The following is a 26587-nucleotide window of genomic DNA, read 5'->3' on the forward strand; positions in this document are numbered from 1 at the left end:
TTTATAGATGGAATCTTCCACCTATAAATTTCTTTCTCTTTTTTCCAATTTGGGGTTTTTATAAGATATGGCAGTGCTAGAGGACTAATTATAAGCTTTCTGTATTTTACCATTTAAGTAGTTGAAACATATGAAGAACTATAATTAACTTAGGTAAGTGTATCAATATTGTTTCACATAGACAAAGTATTGGTAGAAAAAAAAATACTAAACCACAATATTGGCAAGCTAGCTATATATTTTTTGAAACTCAAAAATTAATACCCTACTTTTATTAGACCTCTTGTTAAATTCTCATCACTGCAAAAAAAAAAAAAAGTAATTTAAGAGGTGAATATAAGAGTATAAATAAGTCAAATTGAGTTGATTTTAGAAAACTTGAAATCAAGCTCGAGTTCGAATTAAATTAATAAATATAAATTTATTTTAAATTAAATAATAATTTTTAAATTTTCTAAATTTTTAAAATATTCAATTATTAAATTTAAACTAATTAAAGGTTTTATAATTATGAATATGCACATAGTTATCAATATTTATGTTAACTATACTTATAAACTTATGTTAGAATAAATGATTTTGCGATATATTATATAATATTATGGAATCAAATTAATATATATATATATATATATATATATATATATATATATATATATATATATATATATATAGAATAAGGTATGTACATATTGTAATGAGGTTATATGTTCATATTTTAGTTTTTATCCAATAGTTATATTTCTTTTTTAAGTTGGCAAAACAAAAAAAAAAATAAAGTCTAATTTAAAGGTTCAAACTAGATTCAAATTTTTGAGTCGATTTTGAAAAACTGGATTGTACCTCTATACAGAAATGTATGTTTTGTTTAACTACTAAATCATGTCTCATTACAATACAACTCAGATGTACGGATTCCATGTAAACTTATCAATCCGACGGCTACTACCCGGTCGTTGTTTGTTCAACTTGATGAACACCAATCATAACCTCAACACACCAACGGCCACGATTAACCTTGGTAACTAACCGACAACACATTTGGACCAGCCAACTCCAAAAACAAAAAAACTACCATTGTAGGTTTGCCACGTAATGCAAAGTTACCCCGTTACATAAACGATCAACTACAGTTGCGGCTGTAAGATATCACAGCCAACTCCATATTGCCACGTGTTGAATTGCACGTGCGATCTATCTCTCTCAAAAATATTCATATTTCAGACCCCTCTCTCTCTCTAAAATAAAACTTCTCCACTCTACAAGAACTAGTCTTTCTCTCTCTATAAAGCTCTAAAGAAAAGAATCAAAGAAGGGATAGATCTTTCAGTTACTTACTCAAAGAGATCGATTTCAAGAAAGTAAATTCTTGTTTTCTTTAACAATTTAATTGTTTCTTTTTAGCTTCAAGGTTACTAATTAGTTTGTTCAGCTGAATCTTTTGACATTGACAGTTCTTGAATAAGTCTGATATGCAACAGAAACTTTGTTTAGGGTTTTGTATGTATTCAACTTAGCATTGTTTAGTTCATTAAGAAAGATCAAGAAACTTTAGAGACTGTTAAATTAGTTTCTTGTTGATTTTCTTGAGTAGCTATTAAGTGTTTTCATAAGCTTTGAAGGTGTACAAAAGGAAAGAAAACTTTACTCTGTTAGAGCACTGAAGTCGATTGATTACTGTTGTTCTATATGTAGAGGTCAATATACACACAAAGGATAGTTTTAGATTCTAATGGTTTTGAGTCCTCAAGAAATGTTTGTTCGTTTATGAGGCTTCATTTTTGGTCTGCTGGATGAAGCGGATGAAATGAAAGAAATTGAAGGGAATGTAGTGTACTATCAACTGAGGTCTTTTTCTTTTGCTTCAGAAGTAACTAGAAATGTTGAGCTCTTTATTCTATTTAGATGTCTTGAATTTCTTGCTTTCTATAACTTAGGACTGCAATCTTGGAAGTTTACTGTTTTACCTTTTTTCCCCATTTATCTAGTGTAATTTAATTCTCTGTTACTTAGGCCTCTGTTTGGTTGCTGAGAAACTGAAAGAAAACATTGAGAAATGATAGGAAGTGTAATACAATATCCTCTCATTCCTCGGATAGCAAACAAAGTTTTTATATTTGTCTTCTTTGATTATTTTGTTTGAAGAAATAGCCTTGTTTATTTGTTGTTTCAGGTAGTTCTACTGTAAAAGGTAATAAATGTCACACAAGCAGTGTACATCTTGATGAAGCAAAATGGAGGACGTAATAAACAGAGGAGATTTGCATGTAAATGTTGTTAGGCAATCACCATTAAGGTCAGGTGGTAGCTTTAGATCGACGTTGTCTGGGAGATCCACAGCTAAAAACTCTCCCACATTTCGGAGGTTGCATTCCAGCCGAACTCCTCGGGGAGAGGCTAGAAGTATTGGAGGAGGAGTACAGTGGTTTCGAAGCACTCGATTAGTGTATTGGTTACTTCTTATTACTCTATGGGCTTACCTTGGATTCTATGTTCAGTCTAGGTGGGCTCATGGTGATAACAAGGAAGATTTTCTGGGGTTTGGAGGTCAAAACAGAAATGAGATTTCGGTCCCTGAACAAAATACACGACGGGATTTACTTGCCAATGATAGTTCTGTGGCTGTAAATGATGGAACCGATAATGTTCAGGTAGAAGATGATAGAAGGATAGGTGTGGTTTTGGCCAAAAAAGGGAACACAGTTTCTTCTAACCAGAAAAAAAATTCTTTTTCAAAAAAGCGGAGTAAGAGAGCAGGGCGCAGGTTGCGGAGTAAAACAAGGGATAAACAGAAGGCAACAGTAGAGGTTGAAAGTGAGGATGTTGAGGTACAGGAACCAGACATTCCTCAGAAGAACACTACTTATGGTTTCCTTGTTGGTCCATTTGGGTCAACAGAGGATAGAATTTTGGAATGGAGTCCTGAGAAGCGAACAGGAACTTGTGATAGGAAGGGTGACTTTGCACGGCTTGTATGGTCTAGAAAATTTGTTTTGATATTCCATGAGCTCTCAATGACTGGGGCTCCACTTTCAATGATGGAGTTGGCAACAGAGTTTTTGAGCTGTGGAGCCACAGTTTCTGCTGTAGTTCTTAGCAAAAAGGGTGGTTTAATGTCAGAGCTTAACAGGAGAAGGATCAAAGTGCTCGAAGACAAAGCTGACCTGAGCTTCAAAACTGCAATGAAGGCAGATCTTGTGATTGCAGGATCTGCAGTCTGTGCATCATGGATAGGTAAAACCATTTGGCTACCATTTGTTCTAATTATTTGTAAGAGAGCTAATGCTGATGCTCATAGAAAGGTTTTCTCTGGGAAGGGGTTTGGGGAGCGCTGTTACTGAGTATTGTTCAATATGAAGATTTTAGAGGTCATGAATAGAGATTGCATTGTAAAATAAATCTTGCTGTCTTCACTACTAGTTGCTGGTCATTTTAAGATTGCAGCATTGTTAACCACTTGCAGAATATAGTTTAACACATTCAACTGATATCTTTTGATAATATTTCTTGCACCTATGAGCTTGTAGTTTCCAATACTCTTGTTCCTATGGTTTTGATTAGCATGATGTAAAAATGAAATTTATTGTCGAATTTTCATGCTTATATTTTTCTCTTTTGAAATTCATTTCAATTATTTTGAAGTACATTAGGATGGAATCATATTCAAATGAAAGAAACTATCTTGCTTAAATGGGCTTAGTTAATATGAAGATGATCTTTATGGCCAATATATAGAGATGGAATTCAACAGATCATACTGTTGCCTATCAATATATAACTTGGTTATTGAGAGAGTTCCTCATTTCTGTTGGGTGTCTTCTATTGATCATTCTAGTATTGTACTTAACTGGTTAGATATAGTAGGTCCTTTGTCTGGGAAGACAGAGTGGCTCAAAATTTGAGCCTGGCTTATGCTTTAGTTGTCTGTCCTGGATATCATGCTACTATATTTTGCTAGTTGAGTTTTCCCTGGTGAGCTATTGAAAGTTGCGAGTCAATCTGGATTCTTATGATATGCAGATTCCTAATCATTTGTTAGCTTTCATCATGCTTCATGTTTTTGCATTATTGCACTCCTCTTCCTTTTTCACACAGCTTCCAACTCTTTCTTTTGAAAGCCCGTGCTCTTTAGTATTTAATTAACTTCTGTTTCTACGACTTGATAGCATACAAACCTGTTGGTTTTACCATAAGTTTGCCTGCTTCTGAAACTAAGGAAATATGGTCAAGGAAATTGTTTGCTATTATTAAAAGGTGCTATAACCTTAAAAATTTCGGTTTCAGATCAATATATGACTCGATTCCCAGCTGGTGGAAGTCAAATTGTTTGGTGGATTATGGAAAATCGAAGAGAATACTTTGATCGCTCAAAAATTGTCCTTAATCGAGTGAAGATGCTTGTCTTTCTTTCTGAATCCCAGACCGAACAATGGCTATCTTGGTGTGATGAAGAAAAAATTAAGTTGAGAGCTCCACCTGCAATAGTTCCACTTTCTATTAATGATGAACTAGCTTTTGTAGCTGGAATTGCTTGTTCACTAAATACTCCATCTTCCAGCCCAGAGAAGATGTTGGAGAAGAGGCGTTTGCTGGCAGATTCTGTTAGAAAAGAAATGGGATTGACAGATGATGATGTGCTTCTGGTGTCTCTCAGCAGTATAAACCCTGGAAAGGGTCAACTGCTAATTCTCGAATCAGCAAAGCTGTTAATTGAACCAGAACCTTTGCAGAAGTTAAGAAGTTCAGTGGGTATAGGTGAAGAACAATCTAGAATTGCTGTAAAACATCACTTAAGAGCCTTATTACAGGAGTCAAGAGATATGGATAAGTTTTCAAATAGTTTAGATCAATCCAATAAGTCCTCTATTAAGGTGAATGAACCGAAGAAGAAAGGCTCGCGGCTAACTCGCCTTTTTAAGAGACGGCGCAGAAAAAGTAAAGCGGTGTCTGATCTCAAAGAAGGACAAGAGAAGTATCTTAAAGCTCTTAAAGTTCTTATCGGTTCTGTTGGATCTAAGAGTAATAAGGTTCCGTACGTCAAAGAAATGCTGAGCTACTTGACCCAGCATTCAAACTTGTCAAAGTCTGTGTTGTGGACTCCAGCAACTACCCGTGTTGCTTCACTCTATTCTGCAGCAGATGCTTATGTCATAAATTCCCAGGTAGGATTTAAAGGCCTTTTACTAATTTATATCTGCTTGTGCAGCCATTCATATGTTATATAAAAACAAAAAGTTTAAGTTTTTAAACTAATAATAGTACAAAACTTAAGATTTTAGACAAATAATAGTTGCATCTCATGTTGCGAGTGATATTTTTTTGACATGGCTTATGTATTTAGTATCTTATCACCCCTTTGTTATGTGAGGTTTCTTTATAAATTCCTAGTTTTAGTAATCTCCATGTGGGAAGTCTACCCATTTTATAACTACTTCAGTTTAGACCTTTGAACAATGCATCTGAGAACGTTATTCTGTTCCACTCACAATATATTAGAGTTCCTCCAGGCCCAACACTGATTAAAGACTGCGTCTGAGAATGCCTAACATCTAGCAAAATTCTCTGGTGGATTCTCTTCATAGCAACACTGAATAATTTATTTTGGTTATAATCGTGAAAATGTTGTTTTTCTTCATTTTACAACAATGTGAGTTCTCTGATGTTACAAGTGCAATGTTTTACCAACTTTGTGAAAGTTGATTATTTCCAAATGCAATTTATAAAAAAATTTATAGAAAGAAAAGGAAATCTTGTATGATAACCATTTTGTATGTATCAGATATGAGAAAAGCAAAACATAGAATACCAGGTAATATTCTATCATTTGATCTATTGATAAATCGATCTGACAGCGATTTACTTCTACAGTTCAGATACAGTAACATCTTTCATTTTTTTTTTTTTTTTTTTCTTTTTGTCTTCTCTCCCTCTACAAATAGGTAGGCTTGTTATTGACATTCGAGGTTGTCTTTGTTATCTTAAAGCATATAGTAACCTGGGGGTTAATTTTGCAGGGGCTTGGAGAAACCTTTGGGAGAGTGACCATCGAAGCAATGGCATTTGGTCTGCCGGTAATCATTCCTTTTCCTGTTTTTCCCATGTTAGCATAGATGTATGTATATTGTTTGCTATTGACCTGCTAAAACTTGCTTTTCAACTGCTGCAAATATTCTTTTAAAAGCATATCATGGCAGATGTCAACTCTTTTGGGCAAAAGACTTCTGGCAGCCAGATTCTTGTGCTATGAGAATACCAACTTTATTTTTAAGCTGAGTTACATCTGCATAAGAGAGTCATGCATCTTCATGTCTCTAGTTAGGCACTCTTTCAATAAACTGCCAAGCGTCCTACCTTCCACAATGATCTAGCTCTTTGTTAATTTTTCTTTTAATCCTCTCTGTTTAAGAGAAATATTTTAGGAATAATATTGTTTACTTTTATGGCATGCTTCCTCTGTGGATCTTTAAAATATATCACCAATTCAGTCTTGCATCTCGTGCTTGACCATATGCTTTGTATTTGTCGAGTACCTTTAGTCGGAGATAGCATTAAAAATTAAATAATGGACCTATTAGAAAAGGTGCCGAGGTGTCTGGTCCATCTAAACACAGTAAGATTTGACAAAACAAGTACAGATAATTTTTCCCTGCAAACAATGCGAGCACCTTGTAAGAATTTCTGCAATCATACACAGTGAAATTTACTGAAGAGAGCCTCACCGTGAAAGTTCTAATGATTAAATGTTCACACTATTTTACATGCTGAGCATGTAATTTATGGGCATAACATCCCTTGCGCTTAAATTACATGAAACATCAGATATGATTATACATACAAAATGTTACAACATTTCCATAACATTTATATGATCTGATATTGCTCTTCGAAACTAATTCACATTGCTATCCTCTTTGTAATATTGTACCATATAATATTATCCTTTTATCCGGATGGCCCATCAGAAAGCTAGATGGATTTTACATACCAAAATGCAGTTACTTCTCATGCTGGATGGATTCAAAAGTATAGCAAACCATGTTGTGTTGCAGGTACTCGGAACAGATGCTGGAGGCACAAAAGAAATTGTTGAACACAATGTAACAGGACTTCTGCACCCGGTGGGGCGTCCAGGAACTCATGTTCTTGCCCAAAATCTCCGATTTTTACTCAGAAATCCATCTGTAAGGGAACAAATGGGGATGGCTGGAAGGAAAAAGGTAGAAAGAATGTATTTGAAACGGCACATGTACAAGAAGTTCTCGGAGGTTCTCTACAAATGCATGAGAGTCAAATAACATTTTGCAGCAATATGGACTCAATTCTTTAATTGGTTTCAGTTTGAAGCAAGCTGCTGAGTGCCAATACAACATTTGTATTACTTTGTACAATTGACTTGAAGCGGCAACGATTTATCAGATCTCAGGAAATGAAATGTTTTTACACGAGTAGAAGAAGCTATATATCGCAATCATTTTGTTTCTTTTTTCTTGAATTTGAAGCTATGAAGTTGATTTCCTTGGCCCTGATCTCTTTTCATGTACATACAAATCTTTCTTGCATTCCATTGAATAATAAGCATTAAATGGATGTCTAGTTTTTTCACTTCTATCGTTTCTTCTTAATTAATTAATTAATTATTTATTTATTTATTAAGCAGAGTGCTAATTGTTTCTTGGTTTTAGAATTATGTGGTAAAAGTATAAACTGCCTATTTATTGAGCAGAGTGCTAATTATTTCTCTCCAAAGAAAATAATAATAACTTTCTCCTTCACTTATACTCGCATCATTGATTATACAAGCCCTATTCAAAATATTTATCCAGTAAATTCTGCAAGAGAAAAAAAAAAAGGAAATCAACAAGAGAGCTAAAAATTGTAAAAGGGAGGAACTCAATTCATTTTTAATTATATATAATTTTTTAAATTATAAATATTAACAATTATCGGTATTTTATTGTGAAATAAAGAATATTATAAAATAAAAAATTAAAAATAAAGAGAGAAGAGAGAGTAATATATATATACATAGGTGTAAAGTGTTACAGAGATAGAGTTCTATTTACATAAGAAAATCTATCCATAGACATAATGATAGACATCCAATATAATCCAAATATTATAATATTCTCTTGGATGTCTATTACAATAAATATGTCTCGTTAAAACCTTATTGAGAAAAAGGGACGAGAAGGACTTCGGACAGATAGAGAGAGGGGCTAATATACCAAATCAACAAATCTATTTAGATTCCTCGCCCGATAAAAAGAACTCAATCTCTGTTTCGTAGTAGGTCGGGGTACAAAAAGAATCTTCAGAGTTGGGTTGGTTCTTAGCGCTGTTAAAGCTCTTTCTGAGCTAGTTTTTAGGGTAGGTGACTCCATTGATGCATTAATGACCCATTTTAAAAGGTAAAAGCACTATCTCGCCCATATACGAATACAAAACCACTTTGAATAAAAGCTCCGGTCTTAACGCCCTTACTACTGCTGTGTAGCCTTTCCTCGGGTTCGTAGAGTCGAGTTTCTCGTTTACCCACAATGGAGGAGGGATTCAAAAGAATTAGGCGAAGTGTTTGTTCCTGAACGACGGAAGTGGAAAGACACTAAGGGAGAGGGATATACTCCTTTATTTTTGTAATCGCCGCAATTTTCTGGTTAAATACATTACGAGATGTTTTTCCATACTTTTCGCATTCAGTTCTAGCTATTTCTGCGCCTGGCTTCAATGTTCTCAATTGCAAGCATTTTCGGGACATAATCTTTCAGCTTCCCCAGGTCCGGAAGCGGCAATCTCATATCGATGACTAAAAAGAAGACTTCTTCAACCACCACATCGACCGGTGTAGCGAACCTTTTAGTTGCTGATACCACGTTTCTGGATTCTCCCCTCATCCGGCTCTCTGCAGGGGAATCTCCAGACCCTACTATCATTATGCCTTTGCAATGTTACTTGGTTCAACTCTATTTGTGACCTTTTCTCGTATGTGGGACTCTCTATCTTCTTGGGTAGATAATCTCCGTGAGAAAAAATCTTAGTGAAGGAAAAAAAAGTATATTATTCATGTAGAAGTTTGCGTCATAATACTTCATCGTTAAAAATCTTGCTAGGCAAATCCAATGGGACAAAATCTAAACTAAAGAAAAAAGAGTACAGTACATCAAAATCTCCCTTCATGAAACATGACTTCTAACAAAGATCTCTTAGTCGGCATATGTCATTTTATTCACTAACTTCTCAAATGTTGTTGTAAGGAGTGCTTTTGTAAACAAATTTATGAAATTATTACTAGATTGAATTTAATGAACATCTAAAACTCCTTGCTTTTCAAACTCGTATGTGAAAAAGAACTTTGGCGAAATATGATTGGTTCAATCTCTTTTAATATATCGTCATTTGAGTTGTATAATACAAGCAACATTATCTTTAAATAGTATTGTTGGGCTTCCTTTATCAAATGAAAAATCACATGTTTTCTTGATATATTGGATAATAGATCTCAACCATATGCATTTTCTATTAGCCTTGTGTATTGTCAATATTTCCGCATGATTAGATGATGTGGCAGTTAGAGTTTGCTTAGTAGAACGCCAAGATATAGCAGTGCCATTATATGTAAATAAGTAAACTGTTTGTGATAGAGTTTTATGTGTATCAGACAAATATCCACCATCTGCATATCTAATTAATTCTAATTTTGAGTTTTGTGGATAAAACAGGCCAATATCTGATATACCACGTAGATAACGAAAAACTTATTTCACATCGTTCCAATATCTTTGAGTTGGTGAGGAACTATATCTTACTAGCAAATTCACAGAAAATGCTATATCAGGTTTTGTACAATTAGCAAGATACACTAATGCTCCAATAGCACTAACATATGGTACTTCTGGACCAAATATTTCTTCACTATCTTCTCGAGGACGAAAATGATTTTTTTCACATTCAAGTGTCTAACAATCATGGGAAAACTCACTCGATAAGATTTATCTATATTAAAAAGTTTTAATATCTTTTCAATATAAGTTGACTGATAAATAAAAATTTCTCCAAATAAATATTCGATCTACAGGCCGAGACAAAATTTTGTTCGTCCCAAATCTTTCATTTCAAATTTATTTTTTAAATAAATTATTATTTCTATTAACTCTTCATGAGTCCCAATGATATTTAAATCATCAACATAAACTGCAATTACAACAAAACCAGAATTTTTTTTCTTAATGAAAACACATGGACAAATTAAATTGTTAGTATATCATTCCTTTAAAAGATACTTATTTAGGCAGTTATAACACATTCTTCCATATAAGAATTTTTGTAGCTTAATTGAATACGTTTCTTGAGGTTTTGAGCTACATGCTTCAGTCATTTTTAATCATTCAGGAACTTTCATATAAATGTTATTATCAAGTGATCCATATAAATAAGATGTAACGACATCCATAAGATGCATATGAAGTCCTTCTAAACTTGTCAGGCTAATTAAAAATCTAAATATAACTGCATCCCCAACTGAAAAATAAGTTTCTTACATAATTAATGTCAGGTCTTTGCGAGACCTTGTGCTACAAATAGTGCTTTATATCTCATAATTTCATTTTTTCATCGCGTTTATGCATAAAAATCCATTTATAGTCTACTAGCTTAATGTCTTTAGGTATTAAAACAATGGGTCCAATGACTTGATGTTTTTCTAATGAGTTTAATTCTGCATGGATTGCATCTTTCTATTTAGGCCAATCATTTCTTTGTCGACATTCAATGACGGACTTAGGTTCAATGTCCTCACTTTCTTTTGCAATATCAATTGCCACTGCATATGCAAATACATTGTCGACAATAGTATCACCTTGGTTCCATCTCTTACCAGAAGTGACATAATTGATTGATATCTCATTGTTTTCATTTTCTTGATGACTTGAACATCTTCTGGGGTTACTTGTTTATCTATGTTTTTTGTTATAGACTCTTCAAGAACTTTAATTTTAGGACTGTCACTTGGTTTATTTTATTCTTTTTTCTTTCTTGAATTTTTATCCTTGAAACTAGGTGGCCTACCACGCTTCTGGCGTGTCATGGACTTATTTACTATAATATTAACTTGTTGCCCTACAGGGACATTAATTCTAGATAGAGCATTTTCAGCTGGCATATGAGATTTAACAACTCCTTTTGAATCATAAAATATATTACGACCCGATCTATGAGCTAGTGACCTGCACTAGGGAATGGGTAGGTGTAAGGCCACCGAATCCCGTAGTAAACCTGACCATTCACTAACTTTATCAAATCTCAATCTAATAGCATTGACCCACAATTAACCTTAACCATGAAGTTCTACATATTTAGAATGTGGACTGTCAGCATGAATAGGCAAGGCCGAAATTTACATGAAATTACAAAATGATAAATCTGAAATTTCTATTGTGGAGATTCTAGAATTATAAAATTTAACATTACCAATAAGATATCAATTACATTAACCCAAAGATGAAGGAATCGGGTTGCTAGATGAAAAGCACTGCGGAAATACTAATCACACCTGAAAAACAGTTAAATTGAGACTGTTAATCTCAGGAGTGAGTTAAAATCATATATTCAAAAATAATTACAAACACTTCAATAACATATTTATTTAATTTAAAATAAATATTAAGTCATGTAAAAATATACGTGTCATGCCATGCTTAAATAAAAATAAATTTCACATACTACGAGACGGAGTACTTCAGTAGAACTCTAATCCCCATTGCTAAAGAGTCTCAGCCTTTCGGCTCTCTCGTTTCCAACAGGACTAGCACCCAGAGAGCGAAGCTCGATCAAGGTCCTTCATTCCAGTCTAGTCACTTAACTTTCCAACTAACCCGGTGCCCAGAGAGCAATGCTCGACCAGGGACCTTTACTCCGGCAACTCACTCTACTCAGCCCAGAAAGTTAAACTCGACCAGGAAAAATCCTAAACCATTTCTCTATTACCTGACTCAAAATTCATACCGGTGTGCACGCGATCCTGATACAACCATCAGGTGGCATGTTCTACTACCGTCTTATCCCGAGTCAACATGCAATCACAATAGCCATAATGCAGAAATGAAACGTATATAAACAGTAAATAAATAAATAATTAAAATATTAATCATTTAATCAGAGCTATTACGTAAAATCTTAGCATGATACACGTAAGTAGATATATGACTTTAACTCACAGTTTTGATGACCTCATAGCTCTGCTCCGATGCCTCTGACGGAGCGAGCTGAACTGACGGATTTATCTAATCACGGGAACAATTTAATCAGAAAAAATAAAATATTTGACAATTAAACCTAGGCTTAGACTCCTAGGACTGACTATCTAAAAATTTTTGACTCGGGTAAATTCTACTGAAAATCCGATAGAACCTCACCTAAATTACGAATATTTACTCCCCGTATAACGGGTCCAGGACCTGCCAGAAAACACTTCAAATATTTCAACAATTATTTAACGGGAGTCGGGCTACCACACTACATCATTTTTCTTGACTCCGCCACAAAACACAAAACACGATAACTGGCACTTGGTCCGACAAACTATTTATTTTAATTAATAAAACCTCACATAACTTTTCTAATCAAAACTTACCATTAGTCAACTGGGCACGATAGCGTTCCATATCAACTTAATGATAGCATTTCGAACATTGAGAATGACTAAACCAACATTAATTAATTGAGATAACCGCAATTGAATTAACCATGTTCCTTTATTTCCTTAGAGTCTATCATGCAAGCTATGTAATTCGAATAAGCCGCAATTACACACACATGAGCCAGCTCCTTGCTACTTGTGTCAATCGTTCATGACAATTACGGATCACAAACTCAAAGTTTAGCAATAGAAAAATCAATATCAAAGTTGAGTCGTTAGTTCAATCAATATCAATAATTCATAAATAATAAGAACAAAAAATAAAGAATACTTAAATTGAAGAAGAATTCTGTTAAGCATAAAGCCTCACAAAATCACAATTGGAATTTATTCACTCTTGAATTAGAAACTAAAAACTTAGCCACTCATGGTGGAGTAAGAATTCACAAGAATTCTAGAGAACAGAAGAAGAATAAGAATATGAATGAATAAAAGTACTTCCAGCCGTCCTTATATAGAAAGTTAAACCATAAACCCTTATAATAGAATCCTTATAAAAAAGAAATAAGCTTCCTATTTAATCTTATCCCTATAAGGAAGGATAAGATTAAAAGTGATCTAAATAAATTAAAACCCTAAATACATGGAAGAAAGTTCTATTAATCTAACACTTCCAAAAATAAAGAAATTAACTAGGGATAGGTCCACCACAAATTAACCTCTGAAAATTTCAAAGCTCTCTTTCGCATCTTTCAGCAGCTCACGGGACGCAAGGCGAGGTCACGCCTTGTCGACAGTAGTCTTTTGCATAGATTTCTACGGAGCTCATGGGCTGTAAGGCGTGGTCACGCCTTGTTGACAGTGATCTTCTGTGCAGATTTCTGCATCTCCTCCAAAAGACTTGGTTTTTGACAAATGATGACTTAAAATATGTCTTTAAGCTGGATTTTGATCCATCCTTGATATTTCATCACCTAAGTCAGAATAAACAGAATTTCCATAATTAAGTACATTATTCAACCAAATCGCAAGAGAATTAAATACAATAAATATAATTATTTGTGACCTATCATTTGTTCTATCCCCCTAACTTAGGAAACAAAGCTTCACTAAAATGACAATCATTAAATCTAGTAGTAAAGACATCCTCCGATAATGGCTCAAGATATTTAATTATAGATAGAGATTTATATCCAATATATATTCACAATCTCCTATGGAATTCTATTTTTGTGCGATGTGGGGGGTCAATTAGAACATAAACAGCATATTCAAAAGTTCTCAAATGAAAGATATTTAACTCCTGGCCAGAAATCAACTGTAATGATGAAAATTTATGATAACTAATTGGCCTTATTTGAATAATAGTTGCTGCATGTAAAATTACATGTTCCCAGGAAATTATTAGGATCATAAGTAATGGTCTAGCTATTAATTGGAGACGTTTAATAAAAGATTCTGCTAGACTATTTTGAGTATAAACATGAGCTACTAGATGTTCAACGCTTACTCCAATTGACATGCAATAATCATTAAAGGACTTATATGTAAATTCATTATCATTATCAAGATGAAAATTGTCTTAATAGCATATTCTGGAAATTATACTCTTAATCGAATTATTTGAGCAAGTAATCTACATGTGACCATCTTGTTGATGCATCTATTAACACTATAAAATATTTAAATGGTCCACATGCATCATTAAAGGCCTTGTCGACAGTAGTCTTCTCCACAGATTTCTACGGAGCTCATAGGTCAAGGCATGGTCACGCTGAATGACAATGATCTTCACATTGATTTGCATCTCCTCCAAAAGACTTGGTTTTTGACAAATGATGACTTAAAACATGTCTTTAGGTTGGATTTTGCTCTATCCTTGATATTTCATCACCTAAGTCAGAATAAACAGAATTTCCATAATTAAGTACATTATTCAACCAAATCGCAAGGGAATTAAACACAATAAATATAACTATTTGTGACCTATCAAATTCCCCCATACCTAATTTATGCTTGTCCTCAAGCATACCTTAATTCAACATACCAATTCTCCTTTTAAGCTTCCTTTCATCTCTTTTGATCTCCTCAAATACCAAATAAGTTAAACATATATTAATGAGCTGAATAATAATGACAATCAAGAGATTAGCACTCATAGGATAAATTTTGTAAAAAGAACAGGTATCTCAATAATTCATCAAAATCAAAGCAACGAGACTTAATACCCTCACATGGTTTCACTCAATGCTCTCAAAGTGTTTAGGGTGCATTCACTCTCAGAATCAAAACATAGCATGTTATTACCATAAGCTTGCTAATGAATCAAGCCTCCACCACTATACATGAATTAGATGTAAAAATCAAAGGGACTTTACAAGGATTGTAATGGGGCTTAGGAAAGGGTGTGATAAAAGGAAGAGTTGAAATGTTTCATAATCATGACAAAAAAATTAGATTCTTGCATGATAACTTACGCCACATCCATGAAACATACTACAAAAAATTTCGAAAGTTGATATACTACAATTTAATTCAGTATGTTTGATGAACACTTCTTCAATTCTCCTTTTCATGAAAGGAATAGATATCAACTTTCTTTTATATCAACTTACCACTACTTTCTCCTTTTCCTTCATTCTTCTTTTGTTGGTGCATAATTCCTTCAAGAACTTTGCATATTTAGGGATTTGTTTGATAGCATCCAATAGTGGGATATTTATCTCCACCTTTCTAAATGTATCCAAAATCTCCTTTTCTTACTCATCTTCTTTTAGTTTTGCTAATCTACTAGGAAAATGAGGCAATGGAGTGTAAGATGAAAGAGATAGGGGAGGATTAAATTTTACTCTACGTGAGGCCTTGGAAGAAGCTTCTTCTTCATTTTCCTTGCTAAGTTCACTTTTCTTAAGTGGAATCGAGCCTGAAGGAATCTTCTTTCCACTTCTTAGAGAAATTGTACTAACATTCTCCTTTGGATTTATTTCTGATTGCGAAGGTAGTTTTCTAGAATTCTGGGCCTTCAATTTACTAACTGACATAGCCAGTTGAGTTATTTGATTGCCTAAATTCTGAATGCTTGATCTTGTTTCCTGTTGAAATTGAAGATTATTGTTAGCAAGATTTTTAACAATATCTTCCAAGGACATACCTGAATTTAAAGCTTGAGGTTGTCTATTAATATTCTAGGAAGGATACTTTTGTTGTCCTCCTTGGTTCCCATAGCTCAAATTCGGGTGATCTCTCAATCCAGGATTATAATGATTGGAAAAAAGGTCATACTTCCTTTGAGGTTGACCAGCAAATCTGCATAGAGCATTAGCCTCTTGTATCGAGTCTTGTTGCAATGTTGGGCACATATTGATAGGATGTCCCTGGACCGAATATATTCCATAAACTTTTGCCATTTGCAATTGCCCTACAGCCATTTGATGAACCAAAGCAGTTAAATCAGAAATTTGATTTTCAAGATTTTTAGTGCTTACCTCATTAACTCGCCTTGTAGCTCTATCAGCCCTTGTACCAAGTTGCTGAGAATTTTCAGCCATGTTTGAAATCAATTGCTTGGCTTCTTCAGGTATCTTGTCTACCAAAGCTCCACCACTTGAGGCATCAATCATGCTCCTATCCATTGGCAATAATCCTTTATAGAAGTATTGGATTAGGAGTTGCGGAGAGATTTGATGATGTGGGCATTTAGCACAAAGTTGCTTAAACCTTTCCCAATATTCATACAATGTTTCTCCAATGAACTGTGTTATGCCACAAATTTCTTTTCTGATGTTGGCAGCTCTTATTGTAGGGAAGAACTTGTCTAAGAACAATCTTTTCATCTTATTCTTTGTTGTTATTGAATCGGAGGGTAGATAGTAGAGCCAATCTTTTGCTTTATCCTTCAAAGAAAAGGGAAAAGCTCTAAGATTTATTTGCTCTTCGGTCACACCATGTGGCTTCATTCCGGAGCATACAATATGGAATTCTTTCAAATGTTTATGAGGATCTTCACCTGTACATCCACGAAAAGAAGGGAGTAAGTGAATTAAACTGGATTTTAATTCAAAATCTACTACTATATTGGGAAATGTAATGCATAAAGGTTGTTGATTTAAATCCGATGCAACTAGCTCTTTGAGAGTTCTGTTCGCTATGTTTTCTGTAACTTCTTGAAAGATATATGTGCCACCAATAGCCAAATCTATTTCCAACTCCTCTATGAGACAATTTTTTTTGTCTAGTCTCATTTCTTAATCGACGTGCTGTATTCTCAATTTTAGGATTAAACTGCAAATTAATATCTTGAGAAGAACGAGTCATAAACAAATAAATTAATCAATGAGAAACTAAAATAGATTCCCGGCAACGGTGCCAAATTTGAACGGGTTGTCGAAGCCCTTAAAAATAAATTACTGATTTTCCTTAACTAACTTGTAGAAATAGTGAAATCAGGTTGAATCCCAAAGGAAACAATGTGGATAGCTTCTCAAAGTAAAATAAAAAGGGGTTTTGAATGTTTGAATCAAAATTATAAATTAGTAGAAAATAATGAAGGTTAAATATTAAAGTAAATAAAAATCAATCTTAACAAATTTTCAATTCAAGAGTGCTAATTCCATCCAATTGTAATCATGATCATAGGCTAAAATATCAATTCTTCTATTCAAGTACTTAATCTACTTATTCGAAAAAGTCGCAATAAGTGTAATTCTCCTAATAGAATTGACTCAAATCCAACATCCAAATTAAAACTTACCATTAGTCAACTAGGCACGATAGCATTCCATATCAACTTAATGATAGCATTAAGAACAATGAGAATGACAAAACCAACATTAATTAATTGAGATAACTGCAATTGAATTAACCCTGTTCCTTTATTTCCCTAGAGCCTATCATGCAAGCTATGTAATTCGAATAAGCTACAATCACACACACACATGAGCCAACTCCTTGCTACTTGTGTCAATCGTTCATGACAATTACGGATCACAAACTCAAAGTTTAGCAATAGAAAAATCAATATCAAAGTTGAGTCGTCAGTTCAATCAATATCAATAATTCATAAATAATAAGAAACAAGAAATAAAGAATACTTGAATTGAAGAAGAATTCTATTAAGCATAAAGCCTCACAAAATCACAATTGAAATTTATTTACTCTTGAATTAGAAACTAAAAACTTAGCCACTCATGGTGGAGTAAGAATTCTAGAGAATAGAAGAAGAATAAGAATATGAATGAATAAAAGTACTTTCAGCCGTCCTTATATAGGAAATAAAACCCTAAACCCTAATAATAGAATCCTTATAAAAAAGAAATAAGCTTCCTATTTAATCTTATCCCTATAAGGAAGGGTAAGATTAAAAATGATCTAAATAAATTAAAACCCTAAATACATGGAAGAAAGTTCTATTAATCTAACACTTCCAAAAATAAAGAAAATTAACTAGGGATAAGTCCACCACAAATTAATCTCTGAAAATTTCGAAGCTCTTTTTCGCATCTTTCAGCAGCTCACGGCACGTAAGGCGCGGTCACGCCTTATCGAAGTAGTCTTCTGCACAGATTTCTACGGAGCTCATGGGCTGTAAGGCGTGGTCATGCCTTGTCGACAGTGATCTTCTGTGCAGATTTCTGCATCTCCTCCAAAAGACTTAGTTTTTGACAAATGATGACTTAAAACATGTCTGTAACCTGGATTTTGCTCCATCCTTGATATTTCATCATCTAAGTCAGAATAAACAAAATTTCCATAATTAAGTACATTATTCAACCAAATCGCAAGGGAATTAAACACAATAAATATAATTATTTGTGACATATCACTTGTTCTCTCCCCCTAACTTAAGAAACAAAGCTTCACTAAAATGACAATCATTAAATCTAGTAGTAAAGACATCCTCCGATAATGGCTCAAGATATTTAATTATAGATAGAGATTTATATCCAATATATATTCACAATCTCCTATGGAATTCTATTTTTGTGCGATGTGGGGGGTCAATTAGAACATAAACAACACATTCAAAAGTTCTCAAATGGAAGATATTTAACTCCTGGCCAGAAATCAACTGTAATGATGAAAATTTATGATAACTAATTGGCCTTATTCGCATAATAATTGCTGCATGTAAAATTACATGTTCCCAGGAAATTATTGGGATCATAAGTAATGGTCTAGCTATTAATTGAAGACGTTTAATAAAAGATTCTGCTAGACTATTTTGAGTATGAACATGAGCTACTAAATGTTCAACGCTTACTCCAATTGACATGCAATAATCATTAAAGGCCTTATATGTAAATTCATCATCATTATCAAGATGAATTTTCTTAATAGCATATTCTGGAAATTATACTCTTAATCGAATTATTTGAGCAAGTAATCTACATGTGACCATCTTGTTGATGCATCTATTAACACTATAGAATATTTAAATGGTCCACATGGTGGATGAATTGGTCCATAAATATCACCTTGTATATATTCCAGAAATATAGGTAATATTTTGAATTTTACTTGGTGAAGGCCTAATAATTAGCTTTCCTTGAGAGCAAGTTGAACATGAAAATTCATTAGATTGAAGAATCATCTGGTTCTTCAATGGATGGCCATAAGAGCTTTCAATGATTTTTCGCATCATTGTTGATCCAAGATGACCTAATCGATCATGCCAAATAAGAAAAATATTTGGCTCAGTAAACTTTTGGTTTACTACCACATTTGTTTTAATAGGACACATATATGTGTAATACACGCCAGAAGAGTAAGCAGGTAATTTCGTCAATACACATTTCTTTTCCATTGTGAGGGTTGCAATGTAGAGATATTCAATACTTTCCACATTTGTAGTTTCAATATGATATCTATTTCGGCGAATATCTTTAAAGCCCAATAAATTCTATGAGATTTTGGAGAGAATAATGCATTTTTAATAAAGAAATATGTACCTCCAAGTAGTAATATTTTTATTTTTCTTCTTCAAGAACTCTTGATATAGATTAGTAAGGTGTTTTGGTGTAGGAGAAGTACGAGACCAATGCCCTTTCATGCCACATTGATAGTATTGATTTTCTGAATTTTGCTTTGCTCCATTATTCTCTTTACGATTCTTCCACTTTTGGTGGAAAGATGCATTATTATTTATACTACTATGATTGCTGCCATAACCTTGCCATGTCCTCGACCATGATTTTTCTTTTCGTCCTCTTCCTTATCCATGCTCAATATTATTATATGATGTCTCATTTACTTCAGGGAATAAAGCAGAACCATTTAAACAAATTTCATATTTTTTTAATAAGAGCTAATTATTTTGCTCAACAACAAGAAAATATGAAATTAATTCAAAATATTTCTTGAAATTTTCAAATAAAAAGAAAGAAAGAAGTCGGTTTTCACGAGGTACAACTAGGAATTCCTATTTTTTCGTTACTGCATCGACCATAGACCAATTCCTCGATATTGCTACTTCAGGAAAATATTTGAAGAATGAAAAGTAGTGAATGTCTTCTCTAAAAGTAGTGAATGTCTTCTCTAACATATCGCGGTCAATAATATTTTCTTCACATAATTTCAAATTTTAAAAACTCTAGAATTATATTCACTTACAATTTTGAAATCTTGCAATCGTAAATGCAACCATTCATAAGAAGTCTTTTGAAGGATGACTGACGATCATATCTTTCTGTCAAATTTTCTCAAAGAACTAATGGATTTTTAATCAAAAATTCAAGTTTCAGTCCTTTAAGAAGATGATGATGAAGAAAGAAAAACCATCACCTTAGTGTGATTTTATTGATATTCTTTATTTCCATCTTTGATTATATCTCCAAGACCCATAATATCCATATATGTTTTTGTATCTAATATCCATGACAAATAATTCTTTTAAAGACTAATATATTTAGTTTTTCAGGAACATAAAATATTAATTCTTTAATAACTAAGGATACTAGATTTCAGAATATTTTGTTCTTCAAGAACTCATGGTTAAAATTCTTCAAGAATTTATACCTTATTTATTTATTTAGTTCTTTATAAACTAAAAGTAATACTATTTCTCTAGAAACTAAAATTTATACCACAAGTTCTTCAAGAACTAAAATTTATAATATAAGTTTTGTAGGAACTATATATAACACAAGTTCTTCAAGAACTAAAATTCATAATATAAGTTTTTTAGGTACTATATATAACACTAGTTCTTTAGGAACTAAAATTTATAATACAAGTTCCTTAGGAACTAAAATTTATAATATAAGTTTTTCAGAAACTATATGTAAAACTAGTTGTTTAGGAAGTAGTAATTAATCAACATTAACTAATATCAGATAATATATCTATAATAATAAATAAAATAACATAGAATAAAATAAAACTATAATCCTATAAAATATGCAGATAAAATTATAATTGCAATACAAAGTATTTGTGTAAAACAAAAGAATTTAGTAGAATTTTAAAAGCCACAAAGCTAAAGTAAAAAAAGAAATAGGTGTTATATACTCATTAGGACTACCAAAATGGGCTCTTGTGAATTTAATAATAAATTCATTAAAGATAGAGTATAATCTCATGCAATTTTTTTTTTTAAATATGAAAAAGAAAAATAGCTCTATTTTGAATCTTGTTTTAAGCAATAGTGCTGATAATTTATTATGAATAAAAAATTAAAAATAAAGAATGTTATAAAATAAAGATTAAGGACAAAGAAAATAAAGAGAAAAGAGAGTAATTTTTCTGTATGTATATATGTATGCATATGTGTGTTTTTGTATATCATTCCATTGATTGTAACATCTATTTATAGGTGTAAAGGGTTACATAGATAGAGTTCTATTTACATAAGGAAATCTATTGATGGACATAATGATAGACATTCAATATAACCCAAATACTATAATATTATCATAACACTTCCTCTTGGATGTCTATTACAATGAATATGACTCGTTAAAATCTTACTAAGAAAAACCCTGTGGAAAAAAGTTTAGTAAAGGAAAAATAGTACATTATTAATGTAGAAGTTTCCACCATAACACTACCTCATTAAAAAATTTGTTAGGCAAACCTAATGGGACAAAATCTAAACTAAGAAAAAAAGTGTACAGTGCTTCAAAATCTCTCCTCGTGAAAATATGACTTCTAACAAAGATCTCTTAGTTGGTGCATGCCAATTTTGTTCACCAACTTCTCAAATGTTGTTATAAGGAGTGCTTTTGTAGACAAATCTGCCAAATAACCAATAAACTTCAATGTTGTTGTTTTTTCTTGTGCATTTGAGTTCTAGAAAATGCTTCTATATATTTCATGAAATCCTCCCAACTCCACACCAACAAAGTTTTCCACTTAATTTTGAGGAGCCACTCAGAAAAAGGGCCTGCATCCCTTGTTAACTAATTTCGTGCAAGGTTGAAATACAAAGAAATGTGGGTTTCAGGAGTAACACTAGTAATGTATAAAGTAGAGTTCGTAGAAATGGGCATTAGCACCATAATGAAAGCAGGCATGATTCAATTTGTGTATATGTTTTATTCAAATGCCTTTGCTTTCTTTATCCTCATTCCTATTGTTCAATAATTCTCTTCTCCTCTCCGTGCATTACACCTTCATTCCATATTCACATTATTTTCTCTTAAATTAATGTACTGTACGCATGCATGTTTAATTTCATGGAAAGATCTTGCCCTCAGCTTACAGTCTCTATCACCTTCTGAATAAACTTCCTTCACGCTCTTCTCAGGTTTTTCCTTCTTTGCTTTTAGTTTCAATTGAAACAGTTTAGTAACAACGACATTTTGGGTACTTTTCTTTATGTCAACGACATTTTGTTGTTTATTTCATAATATTTTAAACACTATCCAAGAGCGCATAAATGAAATGATAATTATTTTTTTTAGCTTAACTAAATTTTTCAGTTTAAAACTTTGGATATACAGCTGCCCTAAAACTCTTGAATAAGTATTCTGTCACCTGTAAAAGTTCTATCTTCTATAGATTAACTCCAGATATATGCATATAAAAAATAAAAAATAAAATACTTTGAACGCTGGGGTAAATTATAGTTCTCCAACTCTGTATGCGGCCATGACTGATTTTACACCAGCCTTCACTTTCCCGATAGCTGTGATCTCCAAGTGCTTCTTCACCTCAGCTTCTTATTTTCTACGAAATTGTGAATTCATTTCTACTGAAATTACTGGGAAATTTTGTCAATACGATCTGTGTGATTAAGATGAACATTAGTGCTAGTCCAGCTTACTTGAATTAGGAATTGATATGATTATGTTTGGTTGACCTATTCTAATAAATAAATAATTATCAGGTGAAGATGTTTCTGTTAATTTCTACGAGGGTCCTTGAATTGACTTTTTTGTCCACAACCATAGATTATTGGCAATATATATTGTTCATGTTTCTTTTTTTTTTAGATAGGTTAACTAAATTATTATATGGATAATTATTTAATAACTAAAAATTCCCGAAGTACCAAATCTACCTTCATTTCATATAATTTTCTGTTAACTTGCTAATTTTTCCATTTAAAATAATGTTATTTTGAATTAATCATTTGATAACTTCAGGATGGAAAAGCTAGAGTGCAGATTACTAAGTAGCCAAGGCGAGTCAAGTCTATTTTCATCATAGTATCAGTTGCAAGAGCCTTAATTGTGACCTTATACAAGCCGATCAGAAGTCTTCCATCAGAAAGTAGCTCACTGAACCTCATCGAACTGGGTAGTTGGAGGAATGTTATGTGCGGCTAGTGCATTGATCTCAGCACTATTATTAGTGGTGCAGGTACCTTGTCAGATTCGGTGCTAATATGTGTAAGGGTAACACTTGCTACAAACTTTATTAACATGGAGCTTTTGCTTAAAATATTTGCAGACTTGGATTCTAAAGGACTACCCTGCAGAGTTCATGGTAACATGCATAGCTTGCATCTTTGCAACAATTTTTATCCGCTATTGTCGCTCAAATTGCAGAGGAAGATCTAAATGCTTGGACACTAAAGCCTGATGTCGCGTTGATAGCTATTGTGTGCTCCGTAAGCATATAAAAGAGAGGGTTGTATTAAGAATAATATATACTGTTGGGTTCATTTTTCATATTGTAATATAACCTAAACCTGATGTTCTGCTAAATTCTGCAGGCAGTTTTTGCGGTAATTATTCGAAGTGTAGTTTATGCGTGAGCATGTGGCAAGAAAGGACCTCTCTGCGCCGCCATGTTTAAGCCGTTTGGGATGATTGATAGGTCATAAATAGTTATATTTATTGTATTTAATTCCCTTGCGATTTGGTTGAATAATGTACTTAATTGTGGAAATTTTGTTTATTCTGACTTAGGTAATGAAATATCAAGGATGGAGCAAAATTCAGCCTAAAGACATGTTTTAAGTCATCATTTATCAGAAACCAAGTCTTTTGGAGAAAGTGCAGAAAACTGCACAGACCACGCCTTGTTGACAGTGATCTTCTGACGCCTTACAGCCCATAAGCTCCACGAATCATGCGAAGACTCATCAACAAGGCGTGACCTCCCATGAGTCGCTAAAAGATGCGAAGGAGAGCTTCGAAATTTTCAGAGTTTTCATTGTGGTGGACCTATCCCTAGTTAATCTCCTCTATTTTTAGAAGTGTTGGATTAATAGAACTTTCTTCCATGTATTTAGGGTTTTAATTTATTTAGATCACTTTTAATCTTACCCTTTCTTGTAGGGATAAGATTAAATAGGAAGCTTATTTCTTTTTTTATAAGGATTCTATTAGGGTTTAGGGTTTTACTTCCTATATAAGGACGGCTGGAAGTACCTTTAAACATTCATATTCTTATTCTTCTTCTACTCTCTACAATTCTTGTGAATTTTTACTCCACCATGAGTGGCTAAGTTTTTAGTTTCTAATTCAAGAGTGAATAACCAATTGTGATTTTGTGAGGCTTGTGCTTAACAGAATTCTTCTTTAATTCAAGTATTCTTTATTTCTTGTTCTTATTATTTATGAATTATTGATATTGATTGAACTGACGACTCAACTTTGATATTGATTTTTCTATTGCTAAACTTTGAGTTTGTGATCCGTAATTGTCATGAACAATTGACACAAGTAGCAAGGAGCTGGCTCATGTGTGTATGATTACGGCTTATTCGAATTACATTGCTTGTATGATAGGCTCTAGGAAAATAAAGGAATAAGGTTATTTCAATTGCAGTTATCTCAATTAAATTAATGTTGGTTTAGTCATTTTCATTATTCTTAATGCTATCATTAAGTTGATATGGAACGCTATCATGCCCAGTTGACTAATGATAAGTCTTGATTTGGATGTTGGGTTTGAGTCAATTGTATTAGGAGAATTACACTTATTGCGGCTTTTCTGAATAAGTAGACTAAGTACCTGAATAGAAGAATTGATATTTTAGCATATAACCATGATTACAATTGGATAGAATTAGCACTCTTGAATTGGAAATTTATTAAGATTGATTTTTATTTACTTTAATATTCAACCTTCATTATTTTCTGCTTATTTATAATTTTGCTCCAAACATTCAAAATTTCCCTTTTTATTTTACTTTGAGAAGCTATCCACATTGGTTCCCTTGGGATTCGACCTGGTTTCACTATTTCTACAAGTTAGTTTAGGAAAATCAGTAATTTATTTTGAAGGGCTTCGACAACCCGTTCAAATTTGGCGCCGTTGCCGGGGAGCCTATTTTAGTTTCTCATTGTTTAAATCATTTGTTTATGACTCATTCTTCTCAAGATATTGATTTGCAGTTTAATCCTGAAATTGAGAATACAGCGCGTCGATTAAGAAAGGAGACTAAGCAAAGAAAAAGTTGTCTTATAGAGGAGTTGGAGATAGATTTGGCTATTGGTGACACGTCTATCTTTCAAGAAGTTACAGAAAACATGGCGAACAGAACTCTCAAAGAGCTAGCTGTACCGGATTTAAATCAACAATCTTTATGCATTACATTTCCTAATATTGCAGTTGATTTTGAATTAAAATCTGGTTTAATTCACTTACTCCCTTCTTTTCGTGGATGTGCAGGTGAAGATCCTCATAAACACTTGAAAGAATTCCATATTGTATGCTCCGGAATGAAACCACATGGTGTGACCGAAGAGCAAATAAATCTTAGAGCTTTTCCCTTTTCTTTGAAGGATAAAGCAAAGGATTGGCTCTATTATCTACCTTCCGGTTCAATAACAACATGGAACGAGATGAAAAGATTGTTCTTAGACAAATTTTTCCCTGCAACAAGAGCTTCCAACATCAGAAAAGAAATTTGTGGCATAACACAGTTCACTGGAGAAATGTTGTATGAGTATTGGGAAAGGTTCAAGCAATTGTGTGCTAAATGCCCACATCATCAAATCTCTCCGCAACTCCTAATCTAATATTTCTATGAAGGATTATTGCCAATGGATAGGAACATGATTGATGTAGTAAGTGGTGGAGCTTTGGTAGATAAGACGCCTGAAGAAGCCAAGCAATTAATTTCAAACATGGCCGAAAATTCTTAGCAATTTGGTACAAGGGCTGATGGAGCTACAAGGCGATTTAATGAGGTAAGCACTAAAAATCTTGAAAATCAAATTTCTGATTTAACTGCTTTGGTTCATCAAATGGCTGTAGGGCAATTACAAATGACAAAAGTCTGTGGAATATGTTCGTTGCAAGGACATCCCACCGATATGTGTCCAACATTGCAACAAGACTTCATGCAAGAAGCTAACGCTCTAGGCGGATTTACTGGTCAATCTCGAAGGAAGTATGACCCCTTTTCTAATCATTACAATCCTGGATGGAGAGATCACCCGAATTTGAGCTATGGGAACCAAGGAGGACAATAAAAGTATCCTTCCCAGAATTTCAATAGACAACCTCAAGCTTCTAATTCAGGCATGTCCTTGGAAGATATTGTTAAAAATCTTGCTAACA

General features: G+C 33.2%; 1 protein-coding gene, 2 non-coding genes and 1 pseudogene across 3 annotated transcripts; 3 read left to right on the forward strand and 1 right to left on the reverse strand.

The window, feature by feature from the left end:
• The first annotated feature begins 1208 nt into the window (after positions 1 to 1208).
• On the forward strand, positions 1209 to 7606 carry LOC8277209. The gene is made up of 5 exons (XM_015724796.2): positions 1209 to 1361; positions 2174 to 3234; positions 4285 to 5162; positions 6015 to 6071; positions 7050 to 7606. The coding sequence occupies exons 2-5, from the start codon at positions 2235 to 2237 to the stop codon at positions 7293 to 7295; spliced, it is 2181 nt and encodes a 726-aa protein (XP_015580282.1). The 5' UTR covers positions 1209 to 1361; positions 2174 to 2234; the 3' UTR covers positions 7296 to 7606.
• Positions 7607 to 16309: 8703 nt separating this feature from the next.
• LOC112536313 lies at positions 16310 to 16416 on the forward strand. Its single transcript, XR_003080357.2, has one exon. It is a non-coding gene; the product is annotated as a small nucleolar RNA R71 (small nucleolar RNA).
• A 6259-nt stretch (positions 16417 to 22675) lies between these two features.
• On the forward strand, positions 22676 to 23897 carry LOC112536302 (annotated as a pseudogene).
• A 2017-nt stretch (positions 23898 to 25914) lies between these two features.
• Positions 25915 to 26021, reverse strand: LOC112536314. Its single transcript, XR_003080358.2, has one exon. It is a non-coding gene; the product is annotated as a small nucleolar RNA R71 (small nucleolar RNA).
• Positions 26022 to 26587: the final 566 nt, after the last annotated feature.

The sequence above is a fragment of the Ricinus communis genome, chromosome 8 (assembly GCF_019578655.1).
Source record: "Ricinus communis isolate WT05 ecotype wild-type chromosome 8, ASM1957865v1, whole genome shotgun sequence".
In the NCBI taxonomy this organism is placed as follows: Eukaryota; Viridiplantae; Streptophyta; class Magnoliopsida; order Malpighiales; family Euphorbiaceae; genus Ricinus; species Ricinus communis.

Excerpts from the sequence above, each read along its gene's own strand:
- LOC8277209 (XM_015724796.2), top strand. The coding sequence starts at position 2,235 with ATGGAGGACGTAATAAACAGAGGAGATTTGCATGTAAATGTTGTTAGG. Across the intron at positions 5,163-6,014 it reads CTTATGTCATAAATTCCCAG|GGGCTTGGAGAAACCTTTGG; the intron begins GTAGGATTTAAA and ends TTAATTTTGCAG. Across the intron at positions 6,072-7,049 it reads CAATGGCATTTGGTCTGCCG|GTACTCGGAACAGATGCTGG; the intron begins GTAATCATTCCT and ends GTTGTGTTGCAG.